The 27,296-nt window shown below is 50.2% G+C and overlaps 1 protein-coding gene across 4 annotated transcripts; it reads left to right on the top strand.

The window, feature by feature from the left end:
- Nucleotides 1-71: 71 nt before the first annotated feature.
- LRSAM1 (leucine rich repeat and sterile alpha motif containing 1) lies at nt 72-27,296 on the top strand. Of its 4 annotated transcripts, XM_075519273.1 has the most exons (27): nt 75-206; nt 565-920; nt 2,488-2,680; nt 4,509-4,692; nt 6,294-6,350; nt 7,947-7,991; nt 8,475-8,552; nt 9,430-9,498; nt 10,227-10,311; nt 11,566-11,687; nt 12,885-12,975; nt 13,935-14,065; nt 14,727-14,756; nt 15,312-15,434; nt 15,512-15,651; nt 16,113-16,157; nt 17,181-17,251; nt 18,028-18,127; nt 19,058-19,145; nt 19,878-19,952; nt 21,491-21,571; nt 23,828-23,923; nt 24,518-24,616; nt 25,437-25,568; nt 26,008-26,089; nt 26,392-26,540; nt 27,071-27,296. In XM_075519273.1, exons 4-27 carry the CDS (start codon nt 4,621-4,623, stop codon nt 27,194-27,196), a joined length of 2,187 nt encoding a protein of 728 aa, XP_075375388.1. In that variant the 5' UTR covers nt 75-206; nt 565-920; nt 2,488-2,680; nt 4,509-4,620; the 3' UTR covers nt 27,197-27,296. The 4 variants fall into 4 exon arrangements, with proteins under 4 accessions (XP_075375389.1, XP_075375388.1, XP_075375387.1 ...); XM_075519272.1 differs by lacking the exon at nt 2,488-2,680 and having other exon boundaries at nt 77-206; XM_075519274.1 differs by lacking the exons at nt 565-920; nt 2,488-2,680 and having other exon boundaries at nt 72-206.

Below are 27,296 nucleotides of genomic sequence, written 5' to 3'. Positions count from 1 at the left end.
CGCGCGGGCCCCGCCTCCGCCGCCGCGTCGCCGGGGCGGGCCCCTTCCCGCCCGGGGGCGCACGAGCGCTGCGGGACGCTGGGCAGAACTCTATGGTTGGAGCGAGGCGCTCTGGCCGCTTTTCTCGATGGTCCCCGAGGCCCGGAGGCCACGTGACCCCTGCAGGGGGCGGGCGGGGAGGTGTCGCATCATGGCGGCGGGGAGCGGTGAGCGAGGCTGGGCCGGAGGGGGGGATCGGCCCCCGGGGCCTCGGCAGCGTGTGCGGGTCTCTTCTCCCCTCAGCGCGGAGGCGCGGGGCCTGGCGGGGCCGGGTTTCGCGGCGGATCGGCGGCGACCTCTGCCCCTTCCGAGGCTCCGAGGGTCCGTGCGGGCGTGAGATCCCTCAGGCTGCGCCCGGGCTCCTCAGAGGGGCGAGAGCGCGGGAGGGCACGGGGCACCGTGCAGGCGCTTCTGCTTCCTCCGCAGAAGCGACCGGGGGTTTGGGAGCAGGTGGGGCCCGCAGCGGCGGGTGTGTTTGCTGCAGGAGCGGAGGCTGCCCTTGCTCATTGTTGCTGCTTTCCTCAGGTGTCGGGGCCGGTGCTGGCGGCGCTCAGGCCTTCAGGCACAGAACGGCTCCATTCTGGCTGATAAAAGAGTAAAGAAGAGGAGGACGGAGAAAGATAGCCTTTGGAAGCTGTGTGAAACCTGGGAGGGGGACACTGCAGGGAATCCCTAAAGAGAAGAAGAAGAAGAGAATAGTGGCAATAAGGGAAAGAAAGGACTGAGAGGCAGAGCTGGAGCTGGTGAAGAAGAGAGGAGATTTGTTGCAGGCATTGCCAGGGGAGGACCTTGACAGGATCGTGCAGAGCCTGGTTATTACAGGGGGTGGTACAACTCTCATGGCAGCTCTCCAGCACAAAGAGCAAACGTGCTGTGGGAGAGTAAGTTACAAAGCCGCAGTTCGCCTTCTGTCTCCTTCCTGAATCTTGTTCCAGTGCATGTTGGGCTGCAGGGCTTGCTGCTACCACTGCTGGTCGCTTGATAACCTTCCTCTCAGTGAGCAGGACCTGCTGCCTGGGAGATGCTTGGTGACAGCTCTGTCCTTCATGACTAGGTGGCATCTCTGCAGGAGCCCCACTCAGATCCAGATGCTGACTCACTGCTGCGTTGCTGTGCTCCTGAGCGTGTTTCCCCAGAGAAAATAAAATCTCTCTTCCTTCAAGACCCCCATCCTGTCTGTTACAGTGCCATGCCATATTTATGATGTCCAAAATGTTTCAAAAATTGGGGTTTGGTTCTTTTTATATAGCCATGTTGCTGTTTCGCTTGGATTACATTTGTTTGTAAAATTAGGGGTTTGTTTTTATTTTACTCTCAGTGTTCAAACAGCTGCAGGCTGTAAAGCACACAGTGGGCGTTCCCCTGCCTTTTCTCGCCCTGTGTGTGCGTTGCTGTTGCTTAGGCAGGCAGAGCGGCTGCCTGCAAAGACCAGCCACTGGCATCCGTAGGGACGCAGGATTTGCAGTTCATGGATGCTCACTTACTGCGCGGCGGGTGCTGTCACTTACACATAGTTCTTTCAGTAACTTGATAAATAAAAAATACATCATATAAAATATGGTCACAAGGCAAAGGCCCTGCTCGTTACTGACTGCTGAGCGCTAGTCTCACTTAAAATTGATGACGGTCAGCAGAGCACACAAAGCCAATGTCACAGAGAGAGGCACAGCTTTGCTTTTGCAGATTTGACATGTTTTTTCACTAAGGCAAGTTTTGACATTTAAAGGCTGTTCATTTAACAAGTCTCTGAGCCTTCATCTTTTGACCCCTGATAGGATTCTTTCCCTGTCCAACAGCCTTCATGTCTTTATGCATTTTCTTGGGTGAAATTTTACTGATTTTCCATTACCCTAATGACTAATAAAAGGTATCTAGCTGTGATAGAGAAAGGTAAGCCATGACAAGGGATGCATGAGCCCTCAGCAAAGAGTTGAACATGTTCCGCAAAGTTACAGATGTCTTGCTGCAGGCACCCTTTCCTGGTTTCTCATCTTTAAATTTCCTTCTTTTGTTTCTGTCTGCAATGGCTGACCCTTGCTTATGGCTCTTGATTGTTTTCCTGCATTTCCAAACTGTAGCTCCTGACGATGAACTTCTGTTCTTGCTTAATCTTCTGAATTTTTGCTCTTACCTCCCCTCCTGGGGGGAGGTGAGTCTGAGGGACGTTTCAGTAGACTGAACTTGTTAAAAAGACAGCAAAGTGGGATGGCAGGGAAGGAGCTGTGAAACTGTTAGGGTTCGATTCTGACGCACAGAATGAGCTCGTAGCCACCTTCTGCTGTGTCTCAGCTTGTTCCAGCGGAGTGGTGTGACAGCAGTACAGCGAAACGGGACACCTTTGCCTCCTTGTTTCTGGAGTGAAATGAAGGGTGGTTGCTTGGATGCATTTAGACTGAAGTTATATTTTGCTTTTACACTAAGGATTTATCTGCATAAAGCTCTGTTTAGTTTTTGGCAGAGATCTCCAGGTGTGAGGAACATCTCTGGCTGTATCCTGTGGCTACGTGCTTCTCAGTATAGCTTGAGGCCAATTTGTAGACACTGAGCTGACAGAGAACCATCTCTTATGTACAACACGAGCTTCACTGAGCACTAAATGAACTGCGTTGTATAGCTGTGCCATTTACTGGTGAATGCACTGGTGAAGTATTGACTCTTTTGTATGGTTTTTAAAATTGCTTATTAAAACAATGTTTAAAAAAGTCATTGCAAAGTGAAACTTCCAATGCAAGCTTCATAGCGTGTATCTCAGTTTGGGCTTTCGGCAGCATTAGCTCCAGCCTGGGCCCACCCTCTTCGCTGTGCAGTGCTGATCATGGCTCTTTAGATTCCTCGTGTACCCCAAGGCTTCTTGCCCAGCCAGTTCAAGTCCCCCCCTTTTGGGCTCACTGTTGCTCTTCTGCTCTTCTCATCTTATCCCAGTTTTATCACCAAGGCAGATTCGGTCCCACCTGCATCAGCTCCCTTTGTGAGTCCTTGTTCACCAGCAGCCCCAACTCGGACCCTTTCTGTATTGCCAGTTTTTGCGCCCTGCTCCCATGGAGCTTCAGATGAACTCCTTTTCCTCCTTGATTTTATTGCTCAGCTAGTCCCCTTTTTCCAGCATCCCAGCTGGGACCCATCTAATTACTAGCCAGTCTCCCCATTTCTTGTCCAGCCTTAGCTTTCTGCCCTTCCCACAAAATCTGCCAACACATTCCCTTTTTCTCCCCTGCTGGTTCAGTCCTCTTCCAGAATTGACTCCCGTTCTGTTACCCCTTCACCCACCTCCAGTTCTGATTTCACAAGGCATCTTACTGCGATCCACTCTTTCCTTTCTGGTTCAACTTCTCTTCCCTTTACACTTCAATCAGCTGGTGTCTTTGCATACAGTCCAGCTGAATTAACAGAAGAACATTCTCCAGCTCTCAGTCCTGTAGTGACCTGGAACACCCATTTTGGGGAAGATCTGGCTGCCCTGTAAGCCCAGGATGGAGTATGGCAATCTGGCCTGGAGACACAGCCTGGGAGAAGCTCCTGAGTGCCCGGGAGGGCAGATGGCACACCCCAGCACGTGGCTGGGGCAGCAGAGATTGGCTCTAGTTTGTAGTCAGAGTTTTTCTGAAGTTAGGTCCTTTTGGCTTTGCAGGCAGTTATTAGACTATTGTAAATTGATTTGGTTTTGTAAGCCTATTAAAAATCCGACTTTAAGCTATTAGGTGTTTGAGCAGAATCTTTTCATCCCACTGTGTGACTAAAACGAGGAAAATATTCTGGTGTGACTCTGCTTCTGCCTAGAAAGCAAATGAATCAAGTGTTTTGTTAACTTGAGACAACCCCTAAAGCTGAGAAGTGAAGTCTAGCTTGGGCATCCCGACTCCGGTGTCTGTCTGGGGTCCCCGTGACATCCCGGGAAGCGGCTGGGATGGTCTGTGTGATATGCCAGAGGAGGCTCTGCTGTACGCAGTAGTCATCAAGTCCCTTGCAAACAGTTATCTGTATTTTGAACTGCATTGGGGTCTTGTTTATTCTCACCTGCCCTGGAAGGGGAAGGCAGCTGTGTTGCTCTCAGGATTAGGAGTTTTTCACATTTCTAGCCTAGCTTCATTCTAGAACATTTTACAGTTGCTTATTATTGTGCCAGAATTGACTTTGAGTTTAAACAGTTTGGTTTTTGTCCCTGGTGCTTGACCTCTTGATACAGTTACAGCTTTTTTAGTTCCTATCCTAGAGTGGACCCTGCGTTTTCCTGATCACTCAGTAGCCTTTGTACATGCTCCAACTTGACTTAATTTGTCTTGCACAGGGATGGCCAAGACAATCAACCTGTCTCAGAGACACAGCAGTGCTTTTGTGGCTCGTGTTAACACTTCCACCATGGAGGTGTGCTGGAACCTGCCTGTTTGATCAAGCCAGAGAAGGCCTTAAACAAAGACAATTGCCGAGACGGTGATTTTTTTCTTTTTTCTTTTTGTCCCCCCACTTACTAGAGCACAGTTCTGTAGTCCAGGCTCCCCAGCAAACACATACTCCAGGAGCCCTCTGCCTTTATTTACGCTGATCATTTGTGCCACTGAGACGGAGCTATAGTCAAAACTAAAGATGCCACTCTTCTTCCGTAAGAAGAAACCCAGCGATGATGCTCGGAAGCGCCTTGAATACCAAATGTGCCTGGTAAGCAATGCTGAGGGCTTTTCTGTTCTCTGTGTCTAGTCCTGGATGCCATGTGAATCGGTACGTCCCCTGCGTTACCGGTAATCAAGTTACTGATCTCACCGAGACAGCAGGTCGTCTTCCTAATGTACATCAGAGAATTCCCGTTTTCCCCATCTCCCTTTGCCCTCCCATCCACAGGTCCCCTTCGTGCCACTTCCGTCCCTCGCTGCTGCTGTGGTTCCACGTAACGTCCTCCACCCCACCCCACCCCACCCCACCTGCCAGCCTGCATCTGGGACCCCATCCCTCCTTTCTCCTCCATGCCCCTCACTCTTACAGATCTCCCGGTTTGCTTTTCCTACCAAGGAACCTTTCCCATCATAATTGGCTTTCCTTGTGCCCCTCTTTTGCTTCTTATTATTGTTTTGTTTCTTCCTATCATTCAGAGGATTAACTGGTTAGATGCTGCTGTTTGTTTTCCTGGACTAGGATTTGGCCAGGATCCTCTGGGGTAGATCCTCAGCAGGTTGCAGTCATGTCAGTGAGGTCGGCAGAACGACCTGCCTTACAGCAGCTGCAGTTTTGAAGCTGGCTTTCTGACAGCAGTCTTCTTCAGAATTATTTCACCTATTCTGCCGTAGGAGATGTGGACCAGTGCTGGCATAGGGGATCCGCTGTGCTCTACCCCAGAGGCACCTGCATTTTAAAAGTGACAAAATTATGCCTGTTGGATGTTTGTAAGGTATTTTGGAAAGGAAGGCTTTGTTATGTACCAGTAATGAAACCAGTTTTACTGAGTTTATTCAGTTGGAGGGTTTCTGTTCAGCTCCTGTGGGACTGGGGAGGGATATCTTAATCTGCCTGTTCTAGGATTAGTTTTATATCACATGTGCTTAGTTTAGGGTCAGATACCCAGTTCTGAAGACTTAACAGAGGTACTGACACAAGTAGATTTTATTGCCTCGTGCAGTGCCTTTTATTTAAGAAAATAATTCCAGAGATACAGTGCTGCTCACGGTGAGGTTTGTCCAGTTTCATTGCTGTTAGCAACTGCATTGAATGTAGTTGATTTGAACATGGAAAACCACTTTTGTACAGAAGCAGTGACTCCTTGCTCCTTCTTACACAGCAGAGCTGGCTCTGCAGGTCCCATGGAAGCAAAAAGGCAGCAGTAGCTTATTTTGGTTTCTGTGTGCAGTTCAGAAGAAGGTCGGTCTGCTGGGTGAGACGTGCCAGTGATGCAGCAGGCCCTTTACAGGCTAGGGTGGCCCTGCTGTTGTTCCTAGGAAGTGCCTCTCCTGAGAACCCATCGTTTCCTTTCCATATCCTTTCAGTTAAAATTGCAGAATTAGGATGTGCTTTGGTTCTTCATGCAGAAATTCATTTATTGCACCAAAAGGGGTTTTCTGCAGTTTGGTTTCCTGGTTGCTTTTGCTTGCTGCAGTTGTAGCAGCACACCCTTTGCTTCTAGCGTCGTCATTGAATTACATAGCTGTGGCAGAGAACTGTAATTGCATTTTCTAGGGAAGGGGCCAGTTGAGTAGGTTAGTCAATACCCAGCAAGAGGCCGTGTATTTCTGCATGGTCTAATTCTCTGGGCGCGTATCTTCTCTCTCCAGGCAAAAGAAGCTGGTGCTGATGACATTCTTGACATATCCAAATGTGAACTCTCAGAGGTATGTTCTCTACAACTTCCAGTATTAGCTCACAGGTCTGAGTTCTCTGTCTGCTGCTTGTTACCAACTGTCAGATTTAGTATCATGTCTACGAGCCTTGAGGCAGAAATGGCCTTGTTACTGGTTGCTTCTTCCTACGTCTGCTGAGCTCTGGCTTTCAGGTGAGGGCTTCTGCTTTTTTTGGTGGGAGATTGCCTGTCCTACCTGATGCTTCCACAACATTTCTGTCCTGGGAATCCTTTTTCATTTGGGGCAGAGTGGTCTCGTACCCTCCACCAGTACCTTGGTAGGACTCTAGTTTGGGACCTCATGGCCTAATTTTGCAAGTCATAAAGGCATTTGTTTGCCAAAGGCTGACTGTTTCTAATCTTAGAGCTACAAAGTCTGCCACCTGCACTTATTTTTCTGTATAAGTGAAAATCCCTGTTTCCAGGCTGCTGGTTAGGGATGGAAATCTCACTTCCAGCTTGGCTTCTTTTATGGCAGCCAACTAAATTAGAAACAAGCTGTCTGCTGGAGTGTGAGCGGTTAGTGACAGATTGCCAGGCTTTCAGAGGAGACACAGCTTTTCATTCTGGCAGCCAGGCAATCCTGTTAAGCAGAAGCCCATTTCTATTTCACTTTCAGTTTTTATTCATCGTCGTGTGTTTCTAAAACACGTTGGTACCTGTGTAACCTTTTGTCACAGGATGCCTTTGCCAAACAAGCTAATAGATATTGCACCGCTCTTTGGGGAGAGATTTGGGACCATCCTGGAGAGGATAGCTGTCTGCTATGCAGTACGCAATGGCTTTGCTGAGACTTTGGGATGTTTTGTTCCAAGATCAGATGCCAACAGCATCTTGTGTGTAGGTTTGCGAGCTGTGTGGGACAGTCTGCGAGCCAGGCTGGGTAAAAGGGTGGCAGACAGAGGATGCACTGAGCCAGCTCCATTCATAGCCACAACTGGTCTTGGATCCCCAGCGGCTCCTTTTGGATCGGTACCATAAAACTCTGTCTTGCTGTTTCTTTTTAGCCTTTGTTGTTTCAATAAAGAAAGTGAGCCATCAGTGTGGTCTTAAAATTAACTCTGGACAACAGTTTGGCTGATGCCGGTTCCATGCTGCAGAGTAGGTCACGGTGCTCAGCCTTGGCTGGCATGGGCTGAATTTGCTGGACTGCCCCTCTCCTGCAGAGCGTAGCACATAGGAGGACACTCAGTCCTGCCCTTTCTCAGCCCACTGCAGCATGTTTGCTGGGGTTGCAAAACCATAAAATACATTTGTATGCTGACTAACTGAAAATATACCTGAACTCTTGAGTCATCTGCACATTGAGTATTAAATCATGCAAGACTTGGACTTCTGCCTAGACCTCAGTCTGTTTTGTGCTATGCATGACACTGTCACGTTGTGGAGAGCCATTGCAAGCTGTTTAAATGGAAGCTACCTGGGAAGTACTGGCATCCTGCGCCAAAACCAGGGGCCAGTAATTTTAAGTATTACTTGCATTTTCATTAAAGTTAATTATTCACACTTTACAGGTGGATACAGTAGAAGTGCTTACAAAGATAGTATCTTGAGAAGTCTGACACGACTATTTTTTAATTGTTTTTAGGTTCCTTATGGGGCCTTTGCAACTTGTAAAGTCTTGCAAAAGAAGGTAATGTTGCAATCAGAAATTATTAGATAATTCTATTATTATGCTTGAGTATTACTGTTGTGTTTGAAATGACTGTGTGCGGTTGTTTATATGTTGCTTCAGAAGAAGTTTGCTTGTAATGAATTTGGCCACTTGTACGATACTACATAAAGAGCAATTTGGGTAGGGCTAATCCTGTCTGTGTGCTTTAGAGCTAACTTCTCTCATGAAAGATGAGGCTATTGTTTCCATCTTAGCCTATCTAATGATATTTCTCATCAAGAAACTAGGCTTTTGTTTAGATCTCATGTTAAATCTTTGATCTTCTGTGAAAATCCATGTATTATTTTAATATTATATGATACTGTATTTTAATATTTTATATGATACTTAATAAGGTATTAAGCTCTTATACAGCCTCTGCAATTAAATCTCAATGACTGTGCTTGTTCTAGACAGCAGTGTCTCTTGTGTTCATGTTCCAATGGGATTTTTCCTCCTCAGGTGCTGATTATTCATACAAATAATCTGACATCTTTAGTTCCAAAGTCCTGCAGCCTCCTGAGTCTCATAACCGTGAAGGTAATTGTGATTCTTAACAGTTAATCTGCAGCCTATTGTCCTTGCATTCTATCTGCATTAAAACACACTAGCCCAAATAAATCCTTTTTGTCTGACTGTCTTCACCAAGAATCGGTAACAAGGTGTGAAACCTGCCTTTCCTAGGTTTACCTCCCAGCTAGACAGATAGCGGTCACTGAGCAGTTTGTATAAAATAATAGTCAGTCCCAGGACTCATTTGTCCTCTTCGTAATCCCACGCTTCCCTCCTCAACAGCCTCTCACGGTGGTGGTCAGTCAGGGCTGAGTGTGTTACAGGGTAGATCCATCTCTCTTCTGCACTGGTGGGTCATTTGAATGTGAATGAAACTGGTGATGGGTGACGGTGTGTGATGTGGCTGTATTGCCGTACCTGTCATATAAATGCTGAGGGCTTTCAGCTCCACCACCCTCGTGCTGTGGTTCCACAAGAGGCAGAGTCACTCCAGCAGCTCACCTCTCCCCATGGAGGAAGGTCTCCAGGCATAGTTCTGCCCTCTCCCTGTGCCAGTGCTGGTGTTGGAGCAGTTCAGCTCACTGATCCTGCAGAAAATGCCTTTTTCTGCCAGGCTGGCTCCATGGAGATGATTTATCCAGTTGGCTCATCCAGTTTTGTGGAACAGCTCCCTTGGTGTCACTCCTCTCCCTAGTCTTTTGCTTGTTTATTGATGTATAGAGGCTTGAGTTTTCAAAAGACCTACAAGAAATTAAGTGCCTATGTCTCCTTGAAAACTTAAGCCGCTTCTCAAAGCCTCATTGGAAGGGAAGTAATTTTCATTGATAGGTAATTCATGACCTTTCATTCTTGCACCATGACTTCTTTTCCCAACCTTGTTTGGTGAGATCATCTACTCTTCCAGGTTCTAGACCTGCACGACAACCAGCTGGCATCGCTTCCTGCTGATATTGGTCAGCTGACATCTCTTCAGGTAAAAGATTTGCAGCTGCATCCCAAGCGTCTGTAAAGGGCATGTTGCAGGACCGCACAAATATGGGGTTACTGCTATTTGTCTTATAATTAATCACAAATTAAATGATGGTCCTCAGAATGTCAGATCTATCTCATTGTTGAACTGGCTTGTTGGAGAGGGAGAGCAGGAGAAGAGCAGGCATGCTGAATTACATAGTCCCAGCTTAGTGCAAGGGCTGTCAGCCCAAATGGCTCACACGGCCAAGCAGGTGCTACGAGCAAGCAGAGCTGGAGCTTCCAGTCCCGTTGATTTCACAAAATATTCATGTTTTACCATTCTCCCTGGTGTGATTGTGTTGAGAACTCAGTGCAGCGTATTGTAGTGCATGCTGAGGGTCCCCTCTGCTCGGGGTGCAGCTTTAGGTTCAGTCACCGCTCCCCGGTGGGAGCCGGGGTGGGGGAGCGCTGCCCTGGAGGGGAGGACGCTGCTAACCAGTTCCCGCATCTGGATTCAGCACCTGCTCCTGCTGTTGGTTGCGAATAGGGTTTGTCACTGCATGCTGTAGCTAGATGTGCCCTGTATCCATGGCTTCTGGAAAATAATTTTTTGTTTTAACCTAGAAAGCATTGTCTAAACCTGCTTGCGCACTGTTCTGGGCCTGAAAATAGTCCCAACAGCATAGATGCATAGAAGACCTGAGACTTGTATAAAGAATATCTTGAATATCTTTTCTGTTAATACCTTAGGTCCTAAACCTTGAAAGGAATCTTTTAAAATGTCTTCCACAATCTATAGGAGACCTTGCCCAGCTCCAGATGCTCAATGTGAAAGGTATGGCACATGTTTCTTATCGGTGCTCTGGGCAAAGCACCTTTTACTATCTGGGTCGTGTTGAGCTGCGTTAGTAATTACTCCTTTCAACCAAGGCGAGCACCAAAAGGTTTATACTATGAATGCTGAGGAAGAACACAAGAAAGATTTGAATTCAAATAGTTGGCAAGGCAGGACAGATCATCTAAGCAGAAACTGGGTCAGACTTGGTCCATATGATGTTTTCATTCAGCCCATTGCCTTTTCTCAAAGGAGAGGTTGTTAGGTCATCGTGCCCGATCTCAACAGCTGAAAGCTGACTTGTGTGCCTGCACGTGGCCAGCATTTCAGAGCCCCAGCTGCCTCACTCCTGCGGCGAGGAGTGCCGAGAGGGGCACACATCCAGCCCTAGAGCCCGCTGGAGCATGAGACCACCTCGAGCTGGGAGCGCTGTGTGTGCCCTGCAGGAGTCCCAGGCCAGGGTTTGTCCCCCTCTGGATAATGATTTAGACCAGCCTAAGAAATCTGCCTATGGAGATTCAAGTGTAAGGAAAATAGTAGGTCTTTGGCAGAAGCAGCGCAGTAAAGCAAGCGGAGCAGTCAGCCCGGATAAACTGAATTACTGTTAAGTCCACCGACACCCAGAGCTCGGTCCTGTGAGCTGTGTAGCCCTGCCAGGTTTGCACAGCCCTAACACAAAGGGCACAACCGTACCTTTTTTCAAGACTCCTGGGCATTTTCCATAAATTTGGGAGAAAAAGGAGACTTTGTTACAGGGAGCTGTTGCTGAAACAGGGAAGGAAATGGAGGGAGAGGAACTTGGAAGTGCAGCTCAGCTCATCACCCTATCTGTCTGCAGCACCTGGCCCCTGGCCCCTGCATGTGCAGTCCCACACTCAGTCCCCTTTCTCCCATCTCTGGCACTTGCGCCGAAAGGAAGACGACTCCATGTGACCAATATCCTCCTGATAAAGAGCACAGATCCAGCCTGCAGCAGTGACCTCAGCCGAGAAGGTCGTTTCGGCGTGAGGAACCACTGCTGGACCTGTGCACTCGGGATGTGTGCAAGTAGATCTTGATCCCCATTTGCCTTGGTGGGCAATGGCAGCTTTTGGAGGCCTCGTGTGACCCATAGCAGCCCTGTCCCTATAGTAGAGTATAGAAAATGAGTCATACGTCCGATTACAGTTTGGTGTTCCAGCAGATAAACTTGCTGGGTCCTGCTTTGGAAAAGTTATGTGGTACTAAATGACTTTTCTCTCTCTCTCTCTCCAGGTAACAAGCTGAAGGAGCTGCCTGCTACCGTGAGCGGCTTGCGGAGTCTGCGCACTCTGAATGTCAGTGAGAACATGCTGCAAGAACTGCCACGGGTGCTGGCTCACATCCGCACGCTGGAGGTACGCACCCAGCCAACTGTGTCTGTCTGTCCCCTTCGCAGGCTGCTTCCCTTCCTACTTGCTCAATACGATAACAAATTTAGCATAGAAAGCGAATATCTAGGGCTTGGGCAGGAGCCACCGTGGGGGATTGTAACAAGGCTATTTGCGGTTCATGGTGTCCAAAATAGCTTTTGCGTACCCTTCCTGCTTTGATCTTTTCTGATCACTTTTTGCCATGGCTTAATCATGACAAAAGTAATCCACAGGCAGCGAACCCCCAGGTATTTTCTGCCAGGGCTGTCTCTCTGAGAGCATGAACTGTGCCTGTGGGCTCAGGTTGACTCAGCCGCTTTCCACCAAGGCTGATTCTAAATGAGCAGATGGGATATTTCCAATAAGGTTTTTGCCTCCGTTGCCGTGACAGATCTCTGACTCATTGTCAACCTCCATAGGTTTCTGGCTCCCTGGAGTGCACATTCAAAATGGGACAAGCATCCAGATTTTTATGGATGTGTTACCTTCTGGCTGCCAAACCTGTCAGTACTAGACTGTGCAAATGTCAGGCAACAGGGCTGACTCAGACACCAGCGTGGAGGATGCAAATAAATGCTCTCCTGTCTCGAACACACAACATTAGGCTTCACTTCTCTTGTGGGCAGTCTCTGAGATGAGGGATCTGTGCAGCTTGCTCCCCTGTGCTTGATAAAGTGGTTCCTTTCTGGGCATTCCTGCTAAGCCCTTCTCTACAGGAGGCAACGTTGGGTCCTCTTGGTGGCCACAGTAGGACAAAACAGCAACTGGTCCTTCCATTTGTTCTTACTGGTACCCCTTTTCTCTCCGTGTCCTTTGTATCACCATCCCTTCCAGGCATCATGCTTAAGGGCTCCAGCATACAGAAATTAGTAGAAAATTTCTGTAATTGAGAAGTGCTGTGCCCTCTTGTGCTTAAACACAAAGTAGACATGTCTGCATGAGGGAGATGTTCCACTGAAGGACCAGCTCAGAAGCCCCCAAGTAAGAGACAGCGGAGTCACCTCTGAAAGGTGTCAAACACGTGGTGGAAATTCAATACAAACTCGTATTTATGTCAGAATTTAGGGTAACATGAAATTATCACTCCATAAGTGAAATTTTGGGGAGCTGCAAAGATAAGTGCAGTTGGACTCTGGCTGGGCCACCAGAATAACCTGCAGCTCTGTGTGTTCTCTTTTGGAGACGTTGACCTTGGATGCTTCTTCCATGACCTACCCGTCACCTGATATTTGCAGTGCAGGTACAGAGTCCGTTCAGCAGTTCCTCTGCAAAGGTAAGCAAGAAGAGTCGGTGGACGGTAGTGAGAGCTTGGGGGACTGCACTGTGCTCTCCTTAGGTGCTGTGGCGTGTTCAAAGATTGCATCAATGAAGGACAAACATCGGGCTGACTCTGCTTGGGGTGGTTTCTGATGCTCTGCACACGTGGCAGGCTGGTCAGTGAGTTATGTGTCTTTGCTGGCAGACAGCAAAACAGGAGTCCTTCCTTGAGACTTGCTTCTTACTGTCACACTGAAATTTATAATGGTTTTGTTAAAACACCAGAACAGCTGAGTCAGGGACTGTCTGAGTGACTGTAAGAAATAATTGCATCTCCCTGTGACTTTGTTTTCTCGTTTGTATTTTCTCAAGTGGGAGGATTAGGCATTGTCCAGGCCTTGGGACAAGGAGATAGACTCAGTAGTCACTCGAGGTCCCTTCTACCCTCATTTTCTATGAGAAAGGACCTGGGGGCTGCAGACTGATTGTTTATTAAGAGAAAGATGAAAACAGATGGAAAACTCAGAGGACAAAGATAATGTACTGTGAGTCTGTAAACACCGAGTTTAATACAGACAGGAAGGTTTGGAAGAGGTTTTATGCAGGAGAAGTGCCTTGCCAGACATTGTGCTAATCCCTGAAATAAAAGGATAGTCAGAACTTATTTTAATATGGGCAGTAACATTTGCAGCCCTGCAGAAGTCAACATGCCCGTACCCGTGTGAAGGAAGCGTTTCCCTCTGAGCAGGTTAGCTTTGATTGTCTTCCTGGTGGGAATGGGGTGGCACTATCTCCTCTCAGAGCTTCTTCTTGTTAAGCCTGCCTGAGCTGAAGGAGCTCTTTTGGGTGCTCGTCTGTGTGTGAGGAGAGGGAGCACTGTTGGAAGCAGTCTCACACACCAGCCAGCCCTCGGCCATGCTGCCAAGGAGGTCTTTAAGCACCAAATGTTCTTGTTTTGTGTCTGATACCTTCCAGAGTGCGGAATTCCGTACTACCCTCCCTCACAGTATCTGCTCCCCACGCTGGAGAGTGACGGAGGAGGAACATCAGTGGATGGGGTGGACAGGGCAGTGCATAAGTACTTGGAGGAGGAGAGCACGTGGCAGGTGAGGCTCCACCGCGTGTGAAGTTGTTCAAGAGGGTTTTGGATTTGTCTCTCCGCCCCATCAATGGATCTCACAGTACTTAGCACATCATCCCTCATCACCTTCCCCACCACAAGATGTGTCTTTTAGGATGAAGAGAGCATCAGTGCCCAGAAGCAGGCATAGCACTGTGGGTGTGGGTGGCTCATCTCCTCCCCGACAGCTGGGGATGGTGTTACCGCTGCTGACTCCTGGAACACATGTCGTAAAGAGCTGTCTCCGTCCTTGAAAGCAATGATGCAGTCAAGGGACAGGGGTGACAATGTGACACGGTGTGTGCAGCATGGTAACACATGCAGTTTTTTGGGGGGACAGCAAACTGCAGAAGAACCTTGTGATTCCCAGCCAAGTGCTAGGCATGTCCAGCCCTACCTGGGAAAGGTGAGGCTAGGCATGTAACTACATGATAAGCTGTGCTAATTCCTGTGCTGTTTAGCAAGTGCAGAGTAAATTTCTTTGACCCTGGAGAAGCATGAATGACTGGACTTTGTGGCCATGTTAATCTTCTTGCGCCTTTGGTTGATGTCTTTACTCAGTTAGGGGAAGATATAATGTGGGCTAATAATATCTACAAAAAATTGCTCCTGGGAGTAAATGTCTGCTGATATTGCTTATTTTTCAGAACAAATTCTTGGATTATCAGAAGAGGAAGGTAAGGATGAACCACTGCAAATGCTTTGTCTGCAGAATAGCTCCACTTTTTTTTCTGGTTTTCCGTCCCTTTACCCGGTTTCTCAGCCAAAACGGAATGTTTTGAGAACTAAGTTCTTGCAGAACCCCCCCCAGAGCTGCTCACTCCTCATTGCAGAAGATAAGTGGGAATGCGGGGGAAACTGTGGCTGACTCGTCTGACGCGCCCAGCCGATGAGCTGCAGTCTCTCTCGTGAGCAAGCAGTTTAAATCAGTCCGTGTTTGCAGAGTTAGCTCTGGGGGCTTTCACACCAGCTGGCTTTTTTCTTGCCTCTCTGTGCTGAAAGCTCAGTTTGTTTTTCACAAGAGGTGGGCAGACATGTGTGAGCAGTCCATGGAGAGAATATTTCCATCCTCTGGTGAAGCCTCCTGTTTGTCATTTGGCTTGCTTTCTTGTAGTCTAGGGGATTACTGTGCCTTGTTTTACGTTTTTGCCAGAATTTGTTCTTACTTGGAAAGGAGCAGAGCCAGCACTCAACTGATTTCTGGCATTCATCTTTCTTCTTGCTCCTCTCAGGAAAAAAAAATGCAGGAGAAGCTGGAATTTGAGCGGCGCCTGAACATGGGGCAAAGAGAACATGCTCTGCTTGTTCAGCAGATCAACAGTCAGAAGGATGAGATACTGCAGACAGTGAGAGAGGTAGGTCTCCTCTGGGCAGGCCCCGTACAAGACACTGCCTTTCCTAAACTGACCACTTTCTCCTTGCTTTGGCCTAGGACCAGATGAGGCTGGAGGAGGGCCTGACAAAGCACCAGCGCTATTTGGAGGAGGAGCGCCTGAAGCTGCTGCAGCAGTTGAAGCAAGCGGAGCAAGGCATTGCCAGCCGTATCCAGAAGCTGCTAGAGGACAACCAGAGGTAGGGTCCCAGGGTGTCTTGCAGTGATCTCTGTCCCTCAGGGGCTTGTGTTAGTTTGTCTTCTTCTGAGCAGTTGGTTTTGCCCTTTCTGAGTGTTATGGAACTGATCAGGATTGACGTCTGGAGGTGGTGCCTTAGCTGCTGAACTGCCGAGGTCCTATTTAAAGGAACTGGAATTTGACACCTTAAAAAATTGTGTTTTACACATATGTGTGCTGTTGGAGTTTTGCAGTGCTGTGGAAAAAATTTGAATTCCTCATGAAAGGTGCATATTTGAAGTATTTGAAGGTACCCCTGCCTAGATCTGCTGGATCTCCTGCTGGGCTGGTGACCAACGTGGGGTTACCAGCCTGCTTAAAGCTGCTCTTCTGTGCGTGAGAAGCAAAGTTGTTTTCTGCCCTCTGGGGGAGCAGGATGTCCTGCTCAGCTTGATCAAAACCTCTTGTTTTATCTTTTTTTAGGCAAAACCAAAGTTCAGACATTCTGAAATCCTTGGAGAATGAGAGGTGAGTCTCCTTGAAATAAGCTCTTCTAGAAAAGGGGCAAGAAGCTGGGAAAAGGGCTGGGACCTTCCTTTCAGAGCCACCAGTCTGAATCCACCTTAAGTCAGGGGAGGTTCCTCTCATACCTGCAGCTGGTTGTGGTCACTGTTGGAGGCAAGACACTGGACTAGATATGCCTGGTCTTACCCAGTCTGGCAAACCCAATGGGATGATGGTTTTACCTCTTTTTCATCTCTGAATGGTCCTAGCTAAGGAGTTTGGGAACAAAACCCTGTATTCCACTATCAAGGACCAACAGAAATCCTACATCTGTTGGGAAGCAAGGCATTTAAGAAGATGGTCCAGTAATGTGTACAGGCTGGGTGGAATACGTTGAAAGCAATGCTGCCATTCAGCCAACACTCTGAGCTAGCTTTGCCACCAGAAGTGGTTGTCCCCAGCTCTCCCCCGCCTATATGCTGTCCCCTCCCTTCAGCCAACTGTTTGTGCTGTGGCACAGTAAACTGGATGGGGACACTGAGCTGGATGAAGATAATCCCTTTGTATGTCAGATAGTTTTCCAGCCACACCAGTTCCTGATCGGCATTGTGTGTGTTTGTGCTGGGACAAGGACAGGGGAGGTGGGAATGGAGGCCAGGCTCCTGCTTTCAGTGGCACTGCTCACTTAGGTCAGCTTTAAAATGCTCATCAAGCCTCAAGAGAAAGGAAAGCAAAAAAAGGGACCGAGTTTGGCGAGAGAGTATGCATGTTGCATAGATGTTCTGTTTCGCAGAAGGATCAGCTTTCCGGTCTAAGAAGCAATTCTCCCCATGGTTTTGAGCAAAATTTATGTTGTCTCCCATAGACTTAGAGGTTCCTTACCAAGAAATCACTGAGACTTTTGTGTCTCTGATAAGCACATGGCTTTCCTGAGCAGGTGGCAGGGTGAATCTGCCCAACCCGTAGGCTCTGAGCTGGGTGAGTGGAGGAGAATTGAGATAGTGCTTGTTTGAAGGAGTGGCTGAATTGTTCTTGTTTGTTCGGCAGAATAAGGATGGAACAGCTGATGGCAATAACACAGGAGGAGACGGAGCATCTGCGCAGAAGGGAAGTGGCCTGTAAGTCCAGACAACTCTTTGGGGTAGTAAGGTGCAAGAAAGACCTGGTTCCTCTGGAGATGCACTGAATAGGTGACAACCAGATGGGGAGATGCTCTGTCACGCACACATTCTTGCTGTGTTGCTTAGTGCAGTGGGGCAGAGCTGCAGGGGGTGCATTGCACGTGTACCATGGCTGATCCACCGCTTCTACCTTCAGCCGGTTCTCCTTGAGGTGCACGCTATGCTCCCTGTGTAGCTACAGCGTGTCACACAAGGAGTTTGTGAGACTGGATGTAAGCACGCAAAGGCACCAAATCATATTTCAGAGGTACCAAACAGATGTTAACTGATCAGGTTTATGAGGCAGGAGGCGTATGGTAAACAAGAATGGTGCTAGGGAGCCTTTTCTGCTCATGATGACCATGAACAGATCTGCTGGGGTTGCAAGGGAGATGGTAGGTGTGTTGTCACCCCAAGGATGCGTTACTCGCAGTGGGACGGGCAGAGCTGCAGCCCATCTGAGGGCCGGTAGGCACTGACTGGGCTCCTCTGAGCGCTGAAGAGATGCAAGCACAGGCAGAGTGGTGTTTGCTCTGCTAATTTCCCAATAGCTAGCTACAATTCTTGCAGCTGAATGGTCTGCTCTGGAACGAATGAAATGGAAAAAGCAAGGACAGGTTGGAAACGAGAGAGAAGGCACTGTTAATTGCGAGTGATTGTAGCAGCAGTGGTAGACAAGTGCCTGCTCTAGACACCCGCTCGTGACACAGACTGACAGCACTTCTGTCTCCTAGCTGCCATGCAACAAATGCTGGCTGAGAGCTACAAGAACAAGCTCATCCAAATGACCTACGAGTCTCGTCGGCAAGACCTTGTCAACCAGGCCTGCTCCAGGTACAGTGGGAGATGTCTGGGGCTGGTGGTACTGTTGTAAAGTCCCTTTCTTTCCAGCAGTCCGCGGTGTAATTCCCGTATATACACCCAGGAACTCCTGCAGCCGCTGGAATGCAGCAGGACAGCTGTGTAAGAGCAGGTGACAATGCGATTTAAAGAAACTGTCAAACGTGATTAAATGAGTCACCTTCTAACCACAAGAATATGCACATTAATCATACTTTGGATGAACTATCACTTTTTTATGCTATTTATTTTATTTTATGCATTCTGCTAAATGTGGAGGGTGAAATAAGACTGGTCTTCTTCCTGTTTTGTTAGCCAGTTCAGTGTCAAACTCTAGCACAGAAAGAACTCCTTTCCTCACCTCCCAGGGTTGTCTCAAGGATACTATTTGTATATACATAGGACTTGTTGCATTACTATAGGTACAGAGAGCATTCTGGCCCGCTCTGTTTACAAGAAGGTGAGAAATTTTAATCTGGCAGCATCTGGCACTGAACAGAAACAACCTTGTGTGCCTGTGACCTGCGGGCAGGCTCGGTCCTGCCTGCAAGTGCAGGCAATGTATGGCCACATTGTCTGGGTCGCCTTCATCAGCACACTCTTGCCAGTGCAGAATGCCAACATGCAAATTCATCACCTGAGCTGCTTGCTGGGGCAGCAGCAGCGCCTGTTTGGACTTCAAGCTGTGCACATGCAGGCAGTGGTGCTTCTGCTCTGGCTTGCTCTGTGGTGCAGGTTTGGTTTGGTTGTAGGGAAGGAGGCGTTAAATCTGTCAGCCTTCAGCTGTGCGGTGCCACGGCTCTTCACCCTTGGTCGGTAACAAATTTATCCATTCCTGGATTCCCTGTTGCCTGTTTTTCCTCTTGTTTGCGTCAAGAGTCTCAGACCCAGCAGTAACTCCATGGCAAATCCATCTTCTTGCAGCCTAGCTGAGACGGATCAGAAGTTCCAGCAAATCCTGGCTTGGCAACAGCTGGATCAGAACAAAGCTGTTAGTCAGATCTTGCAGGAGGTAGGCAAGGGAGCAAACTGCTTGCGGGGGGACTCAAGGGAAAGCAGCTGCACGTGAAAGCAGGATCAAGAGTGGATCACAGGAGCAGCGGTGGCTGGGCTGCATGCAAAAATGATTTTATTTAACACTACATGCTAAACTTTGAGAATCTCTGGTATTCTAACAAACTGACTTGGGTGGTTGAAAGTAAAATGTATATTTTTTAACTAGAGAGCAAATTTTCAGAAAAGACAGCAGCACAGACCATGGGAAACAAAACTGGTCTGATGATTAATAGAGAGGATTTTGAGACAGAAGTCCTATCTTTTTGGCAGATTTCCTGGGTGACTTGGGGCAAGCTGCCTACAGGAAGCATTTTCAAAGCCTCTGCTCCTTTTGAATACCTCATTTTGAACCTGAGACCTCTGCAGCTCATTTTTCAGAAGTGCTGGGCAGCCATGCCCTGTCGCACAGCCTGAGTGCTCAGTGCTGCTGAAAATGAGAGGTGGGGTTCATACAGAGCATTCAAAATGTGTGTTTGAAGAACGTGAATATAACTTCTGTGTCTGTCTGTAAAGTGGGTTCTACCTTTTGGGACTGTGGGATCTAAGTCATGGTGTAATCAGGACGCTGTTGCCCAGAGTAAGCACTGTTCAGGCGCTTGTGCGTGAGTCACTGCAAGGTAACAGGGTTTCTTAGCCCAGTTGCAGCTGCATCACAACCTCACTAAGCAGCATTTTGCCTGTCCCTTAGATTGAGATGCAGAAAGCTGCCTTTGAAGCTCTCCAGGTGAAGAAGGATCTTATGCACAGGCAGATCAGGAACCAGGTGAGTCAGCAACAGAGGAAAGAGCAACCAGCTACTCAGCTCATACTGCCATTTGATGAGACGCTTCTGAGGAGGATCAAAGTGGTGTGAGCATAGAGCAGGGTCTGGAGGAAGTGAAGAGCTCTTGTATTGCTAAGAGCTCTGTAACAAAGCGTTGGGCAGTGTTGGTTAAACCACGATCTCCCAGCTCCATAGGAGGGAGTATCAATGCAGATTTTAGATTCGTGGAAGTAGTGGAATTGCCATTGCTTCAATCATCTCGGCACTAATGTGGATGAAGTGCTGGAGAGCGGTCACTAGAGGACAGACCTGCATTGGCTCTGTGGGCGTGATCTGCAATTGCAACTACGATTTCCTTCAGGTTGTGTACTTAGCAGGCCTGCTTTTCCACATGAGTCCACTGCATCTCCATCCAGCACATCGGAACTGCACCTTGAGCCATAAGTTCACCTTTTCTTTCCCATTCTCAGCCTGCCTTTCGGAGCTCCATCCTGCAGAAGGTGCAATGCGATAGTTGGGGGGAAGAGCAAGAGCTGGTGGAGAAAGTAGCGGTGGTTGATGCATGAAGATGGGAAAGTAGCGGTGGTTGATGCACGAAGATGGGTGGCTGGTTTCTGACACAGTGCTCCAGAATCTCCCCTCTCCTGATTTGACACTAGCAGAAAAGTCTCAGGTCAGGATTTGGTGGATAAGCTTAAGAGCTTGGACATGTTGAGTCACTCAGTGACCAGTCTCTGCTAGAAGCCTATGGATTGTGCATGGACAATCCAGGAGATGGGTCTAACAACTCTCCGTTGCTTGAGTTCATCAATAAGAGTCCTGCAGTTTGCTTGTAAACAAAGGGAGTTTGTTCCTTGATACCATGGCTGGACCTTTTACTGTTGAAATCCAGCCCACCCCACCAGCATCCTGCACAGGCAGTGAACGGGCAGAAGCCATGGGTACCGCCTGCTGCAGAGCCCCGGTGTCAGCAGGAATTTCGTGGTCGGTGGCACACGTTAAGCAGCGTGGCCTGGGGATGGTAGATGGCCTGGCAGATAGGTGAGCTGGGCTCTCATCTTGGCTTTGCTGTGGGATCTTGGGCAACTCACTTCACCTCTCTGTGTCTCAGTTGCCCCACCTGAAAGAGCACGTGTCGTTATGGGGTTTGCTGGAGCATCTAGAAACCAGGACCCTGCCCCAGTTCAGCTGCAGTTTGAGCGGTGGTGCTAGGAGGACTTTAACAATCAGTTGCTGCCTTCCAGAGTGGCTGCAAAAGGTTTGGCTGAACAAACTGATTGCAATGTGCTTCCAGACTTGAACAGAAGGTGTTCAGAGTAGAGAGACAATTAGAGAGCAGGGGGGGGACAGCTCCTCAGGCAAAAGACGAAGAGCGACCCTAAGAGCGTGCATCACGGAAGGGCACTAGCAGGCTCCCCAAACTTCTGGGCGGCTCTGCAGTGCCGTCCCTCCTAGGGCAGCAGTTAGACCTCATTTTAAAAGAGCATAAATTAAAGTCATTTTAAATGTCAGTAAAAAATGTTTCATCTTCTGTTTAGATTAAATTAATAGAAACAGAGTTATTGCAGTTGACACAGCTGGAGTTAAAGAGGCAAGAACTGGACACAGAGACGCTGCAGGTATGTAGGGCTCTGGGGCTGCCCCACCACCCTCTCTCGGCTCTGGGATCGCAAAAGCTCCACTCGCTTCTTTTGCTCCTTGCAGTTTCCAGATGGTTTTATGCTTAGTCAGAAGGGTTCTTACCCACAGGACACCACAAAACCCTCTTTGTCGTGGTAACGTGGGAACATTGCTGCTGCTCCTAAACATCTCCATGCCTTTTCAGGGGAGAGACAAACGAGCGGGCCCTGATAGCAGTGGGCAGTTCCAGGTTTGCTGGGCGGGGAAGGATTTTACGGTCCAGTTGTTGGCTGTCCCAGAAACACCTGCCTGCTGCGCATCGCATGGCTCCTTACACCGTTGTGTTGTGTTGTGTTTTGGTTTTAAATACCTGCCAGTGATGGCTGTCAGCTCTCCCCCTTCATTTCTAAGCCTTGTCTCCCAGGCTGCTCTGCCCCACCATCCCACCATTCGATGGGCTGACTTCATCAGCAGTCACACATTGAGGAGTGTCAAGTTTGGCTTAAGCAGCTTGGCTTTAAATTTTGTTATTACGCCTTTGCATCAGTTGTTTTCTTGCGTGTGCTATTTGCCAGGTTAGGTCACCTGTTTAGTGAGCCCGAAATCAGTAGCAAACACCGTATACTTTCCCAGAGTAGTGCAGCCAGCAGGTTGGTAAGTGCTGACTTAAGACAGGATTGCCTCTGAGCCCTGTGCTGGACACCTCAAAGCGTACGATTTGGGTTACGCTACCTTAACTCACGCAGCTCCTCCCTGTAATGCTGCAGTGTTGGAGGCCTGATGGTGGGGGACTGCCCAAAGTTCATGCAGGGAAGTCCAAGGAACCCCAGGCAGATGTAGTTCAGATGACGCAGGACTTGGGTGATTCCTGTTAGGTGACCACAGGAGCTCCAGAGGAGCGCAGGAAACGAGGCTCTGCCCTAGTACCCGTCTGCAGCCCAGCAGGCAGCACGGTACGTTTGCAACTTCAGCACTGGACACTAGGAAACAAGGCATAAACAGCTTCGTCTCTCCGAGTACCCCCGGCCGTTTGACAGTCTGCAGCCCAAAGGTTCCCTGCTGTGGTTGCCCCCCCAGCGCACAGGCAGTGCCCACAAAGTGCTTTGGCAGAAGCTTTTCTGCAGTCATGCTTGATACCTCCCATGCAGCAGAGAGTTGCTTCCTCCCCCAATATAGAGGTGCTTTAGTAATGAACTTGATAAATCATTGGAAAGCGGGAAGAACCAAAGGTGCAGTGAGAAAGGGAGGCGTTTGCACAGGTCTCTTGCAAGGTCAGTCTGGGAGAGAGCGATCCCAGCGGGGTGTCCGCAGTGCGGGTGGGCAGGAGAGCTCATCTCAGGGTTAGCTGAAGCTGCCTGGGTTTCTCGTCTGGAGAGCTCCCACGGGTCGTTAGTTGTCCTTCTGACCTCTCTGGAGGTCCTGACGCAGAAGAGCTTTCCTGCCTCCATCAGGGCAAAGCATCTCTCATCAGCTGAGGGGGGGTTTTGCCTGTGAGAGGCAGGCGTTCCTGTCTCTGCTTAAACAGAGGACCTTGTCCCTGCGTAGGGTCCACAGTTCTGTCAGCCCTTTAACAACATCCTGTCCCTTTGTCCATGGACATCTGAAGTCCTTGTGGCCGGTGACTACTGGCCTCTGCTCAGTTAATGATCCTCCCAGCAGGTATGAGCTAGCTGGGACTGACGCACGCAGAGATGCCACATGGTCTGACATTCCTGAGACAATTAACCTCTCCTCATTTCCCAGCGCTGTGGCTGCAGCGATGACTTATGGTATCCGGCGGTGCTTGGGGTGAGACCCCAGTGAAGCAAGCTTCCCAAAGGCGTGGGGAGGTTGCTGCCTTACCTGTCCTGCCTACCTGCAGGCTTCTAGACCTGGTTTCAGGTGGCCTTTGTCAGTTAAGGAGGGGGACGATGAACACTTGTAATGCCATTGACTGAACTTCTGATGGAGTGATGAAGATCTGCTGCAGGCCAGCGCGGTCTGGGGCTGCCCGGGGTGTGCTGGGGGTTGGCACCACCGGCTAACGGTCAGTGCAGGACCGAAAGAAGTGGGTGCAGCTTGAGTTTGCCATGCCAGCTGCTAGGAGAGGATTCAGGCTGCCTGCTCAGCCGGGCTGAGGGCCTGTGGAGCACAGGGCTTCCACGTCTGCTGTGACTGTTTTGGGTATGGTAAGTGCTTTGCTGGAAATCAGGGGAGGGTGGTTGCTTGCAGCTGTACGGTACGGAGATGTGGGTGCCAGAGTCCTTTTGTTGCAGGGGGTGATCACAGAGCAACGCCAAGCACTCAGCTACCTGCTGCAGCAGCTGCTCAAAGAAAAGAAGCAAAGGGAAGAAGAACTGCGACAAATACTGGTAACGAAGGCCCCTAATTAGGTGCTGTGGATGAGGAAGCGCATGGGCTGGCTGCCGGGAGAGAGTCCATGGGCCAGCACGGGAATAAAGGGGAGCAGAGGAGGGCTCTGGGGGGTTGTGTCCAGATCCAGAGACTAATTTAACTTCAGAAAGGGCTCATGCAAGCTCTCAGGGGCACAGTTAGTGCCACTCCCTGGTGCAGTATGAGGCACATCATCATCATCAATCTCCTGCATCAGGAAAGGGAGTTGTAGGGGGTGATGAGCACAATCCCACAAGGGTCCTGCATGTGGTCTTGTAATCCTGAAGACCTCCAGACTCTCCTGAGCTTCAGTAGACCAGGCTCCACTGTCTGGGGCAAAGTGAGCGGAGGGGATGCACAACCCTGGACTGGCTGTGGGGGGCCAAAGTGAGACCAGTCTGCAGAAGGCCAGAAATGCCCGTCTGACCATAGCTGTGCCCATCACAGTGCTCTGAACTGGCCCTGCACGGCTCAGGCTGTTGGTTTCCCCTCCTACACGTCCAACTCAAGCTTCCCTAAATACCACTTTCAATGTTACCTCGGGCTGTTGAATGAATGAGTTTGTTTTTCAGCTGGAAATGGAGGCAAAGAGCGAAACCAAACAGGAGAACTACTGGCTGATCCAGTACCAGCGCCTGCTGAACCAGAAGCCCCTCTCCCTGAAACTCCAGGTCGCTGCTGCAGTTAATGCAGTTAATCACAGTAGCTGCGCTCTGCTCTGCAGAGCATGGGGTGGGGGGCGAAGGCAGCCTTGCCTGGACCCACAGGTTCTGCTAAGGCAGGGAGCAGGGCACAGACCCCTCGCACAGGCTGACAAGCCAGGGGAGACCCCGGGCCACCCTGCATTTGGCCACCGTGCTCTGAGCAGCCCTCTCTCATTCCTGTACGTTGGAGGTTATGGGGCTGCCCAGGTCTGTAAGGAGCCGGTACCTCAGCTGTCTCCCAGCTGGAGCTGCCATCCCACCGTCAAACTGCTTGCCAGGAGCAGAGGACTCTGAGCACCTTCCAGGCAGGGCTTTTTGTTCCAGCTAAACCCCCAAACAGCTCCGCTTGGCTCCCCAACTTCCCCTGCAAATCCATTTGAACGCAGCAACTCCTGTCCGTTCCTGCCCTAACGTATTGAGCCGGGGACTTTGTGCTGTTAAAATACCTGTGGGGGTGGCCGCAAAGGGATGGAGCTGAGCTCTGCCTGCGCTGCATATTGGCTCGAGTTTGCAAAGCAGGTGCTGTTGCAGGCATCGGCTGCCAAAACAATTGTTTCATTCTTCGCAAAACACAGCATTTTGAATTGTGCTCATAAAATGCCTAGGGCCAAAGCTCCTCCGGCTGCTGGGCTTTCAAATTTCAGTGTCTTCAGGGATGCAAAATGCTTCAAGCAGGGCAGAGGGCAGGAATGAGCAGAGTGCTTGGCCGCGCTGCCAGCCTTGCTGCTGCCTGTCCCCGTGCTTCTTCTCGAGAGCGAAGTCTGGGAGCTCACCTTGTGTTTTGCAGGAGGAAGGCTTGGAGCGGCAGCTGGTGAACCTTTTAATTGAGCTGTCTGCTGAACAGTACGTGCCAGTCTTTGCACACCATCGAATATCCTTGCAAGTGCTCAGCACCATGACCACCAGTGACCTGGAAAAGGTACGAGGCAGCAGATACACAGTACAGGACAAGACCGACTCTGTGCTGGGACTGAACCTGCCCGTGCTCTGAGCCCAGCCGTGCTCATGGCTCTGCCCACGGTCCGGCAGCAGGGAGTGTTGGTGCTCCTGGTGTGTCACCTCCCAGCAGGGAGAGGTGCCAGTGCTGCTCTGTGCCCTGTCCGAGTAGGCGAGAGCTCTCCCAGAACACTTGCAGGGTGAGCTGTAGCTTGGCTCTGTCTTTCGACATCCCTCAGATGCCCTTTGTAGCAGAAATGGCACCCGGGGAGTTCCCTTATCTGGCTTTGACACCTGGCAGAGGTGCTTCCCTTGGCATGGCTGGGTCTTGCCAGCAAAGCCCAAGAGTTCAGTGTCCCTTTGGGGACATGTGTCTCCTCCTTTCCCCTCTGAGAGCTAACAGCCCCCCTTTTGCACCGCAGATCGGCGTGACGGAGGCTGGCCTGCAGCATGCCATCCTCAAGAGAGCTCAGGAGATCCTGGCTGTGGCCAAGACGATCCCAGGTATCACCAGTTCTTTTCCACCTAGTCTTTGACACTCGCAGCAGGTACCTGAGCCTTGAACAGGGAGGTCTGCGGGGCCAGATGCCTCCCTTTGGGGAGCGGAGCTGTGGAAGGCTGGTGCGTGAGTAGGAGAGGCAGGGACCGCTGGCAGAGCTCGGGCTGCACTGTCAAACCAGTCCCATCGACTTGCTTATTTATCGGAGCCCTGAGCTCCCATCTGCTTGCAGCCATCCCCATGTGTGCTGGGTGGGTGGGAGACGGGCAGCGCTCCTGGTGCTCAGACCTCCTGCTTGTGGTTGCAGAGCTGCTGAGGACGGTGGACGCCGAGGTCCCTGCAGCCCCAGAACCCAGCGCTCCCTTCGAGGAGCCTCCGAGCCCTGTGGTCCCAACGGCTCCGCCGCTGCAGTGGGACGAGAAGAAGTCGGAGTGCGTTGTCTGCATGGAGCAGGAGGTGAGACCCCAGCACATGTGTGGTGCTGGAGCAGGAGGAGGTGGAGTGAGGGCAGCATCCAGCACATCCCCCCGTATCTGCGTCCCCAGCCTGGCCCTGGGCAATGCCTGGATGCTCATCCCTCCGGCTCCCAGGCGCAGCCCGGCTTGGGCATCGCAGTGGGGATGGGGGCAGGGCAGGGCTCCTTGCGGGCTTGGGAAGGAGCTTGCTGAGCTCCTGTGCCGCTCTGTCCGCACAGCAGCCGTGGGAAGCGTTCACGGGGCTGCTCGGTCCGGCCCTGGCCCGTGTCCTTCCCTCGGGCCCATTGCACTCGTGCTCTCTGCGTGGCCCAGCCCTTGTGCGCACACAGCAGGGGGCTGTGCCCGGGGATGGAGATCGGGGTGCGGGGCTCTGCCTCCCATGCTGTGACCCCCCTGGGTGATCCCCGTCTCCTCCAGCCCCATTTCCTTCTGCGCTGGAGTTCGGCGGTGCTGTGATAGTGTTACGGGACAGCAACAGTCTCTGTGTCCTCTCCTCTGTCTCTTCCCCAGACCCAGATGATTTTCCTGCCCTGCGGCCATGTCTGCTGCTGCCAGACTTGCTGCGAGCGGCTGCACATTTGCCCCCTGTGCCGCAAGGACATCACACAGCGCATCCGCATCTTCCACAGTGGCTAGGCAGGGCGGAGAAAGGCGAGGCTGCCCGGCACCGCCTCCGTCACCCCTTCCTGGGGCAATGACCCCCTTCTACTCCATGTCGGTATTAAACAGACACTTG

Source organism: Mycteria americana, chromosome 17 (assembly GCF_035582795.1).
Source record: "Mycteria americana isolate JAX WOST 10 ecotype Jacksonville Zoo and Gardens chromosome 17, USCA_MyAme_1.0, whole genome shotgun sequence".
In the NCBI taxonomy this organism is placed as follows: domain Eukaryota; kingdom Metazoa; phylum Chordata; class Aves; order Ciconiiformes; family Ciconiidae; genus Mycteria; species Mycteria americana.
This window is presented reverse-complemented; position numbering and strand designations above follow the sequence as displayed.

Bases quoted from the DNA above. Each gene is read 5' to 3' on its own strand.
- LRSAM1 (XM_075519274.1), top strand. From the start codon at position 4,621: ATGCCACTCTTCTTCCGTAAGAAGAAACCCAGCGATGATGCTCGGAAG. The intron at 15,652-16,112 runs GTAGGGTCCCAG...ATCTTTTTTTAG, and splicing joins CTGCTAGAGGACAACCAGAG to GCAAAACCAAAGTTCAGACA. The intron at 26,090-26,391 runs GTATCACCAGTT...TTGTGGTTGCAG, and splicing joins TGTGGCCAAGACGATCCCAG to AGCTGCTGAGGACGGTGGAC.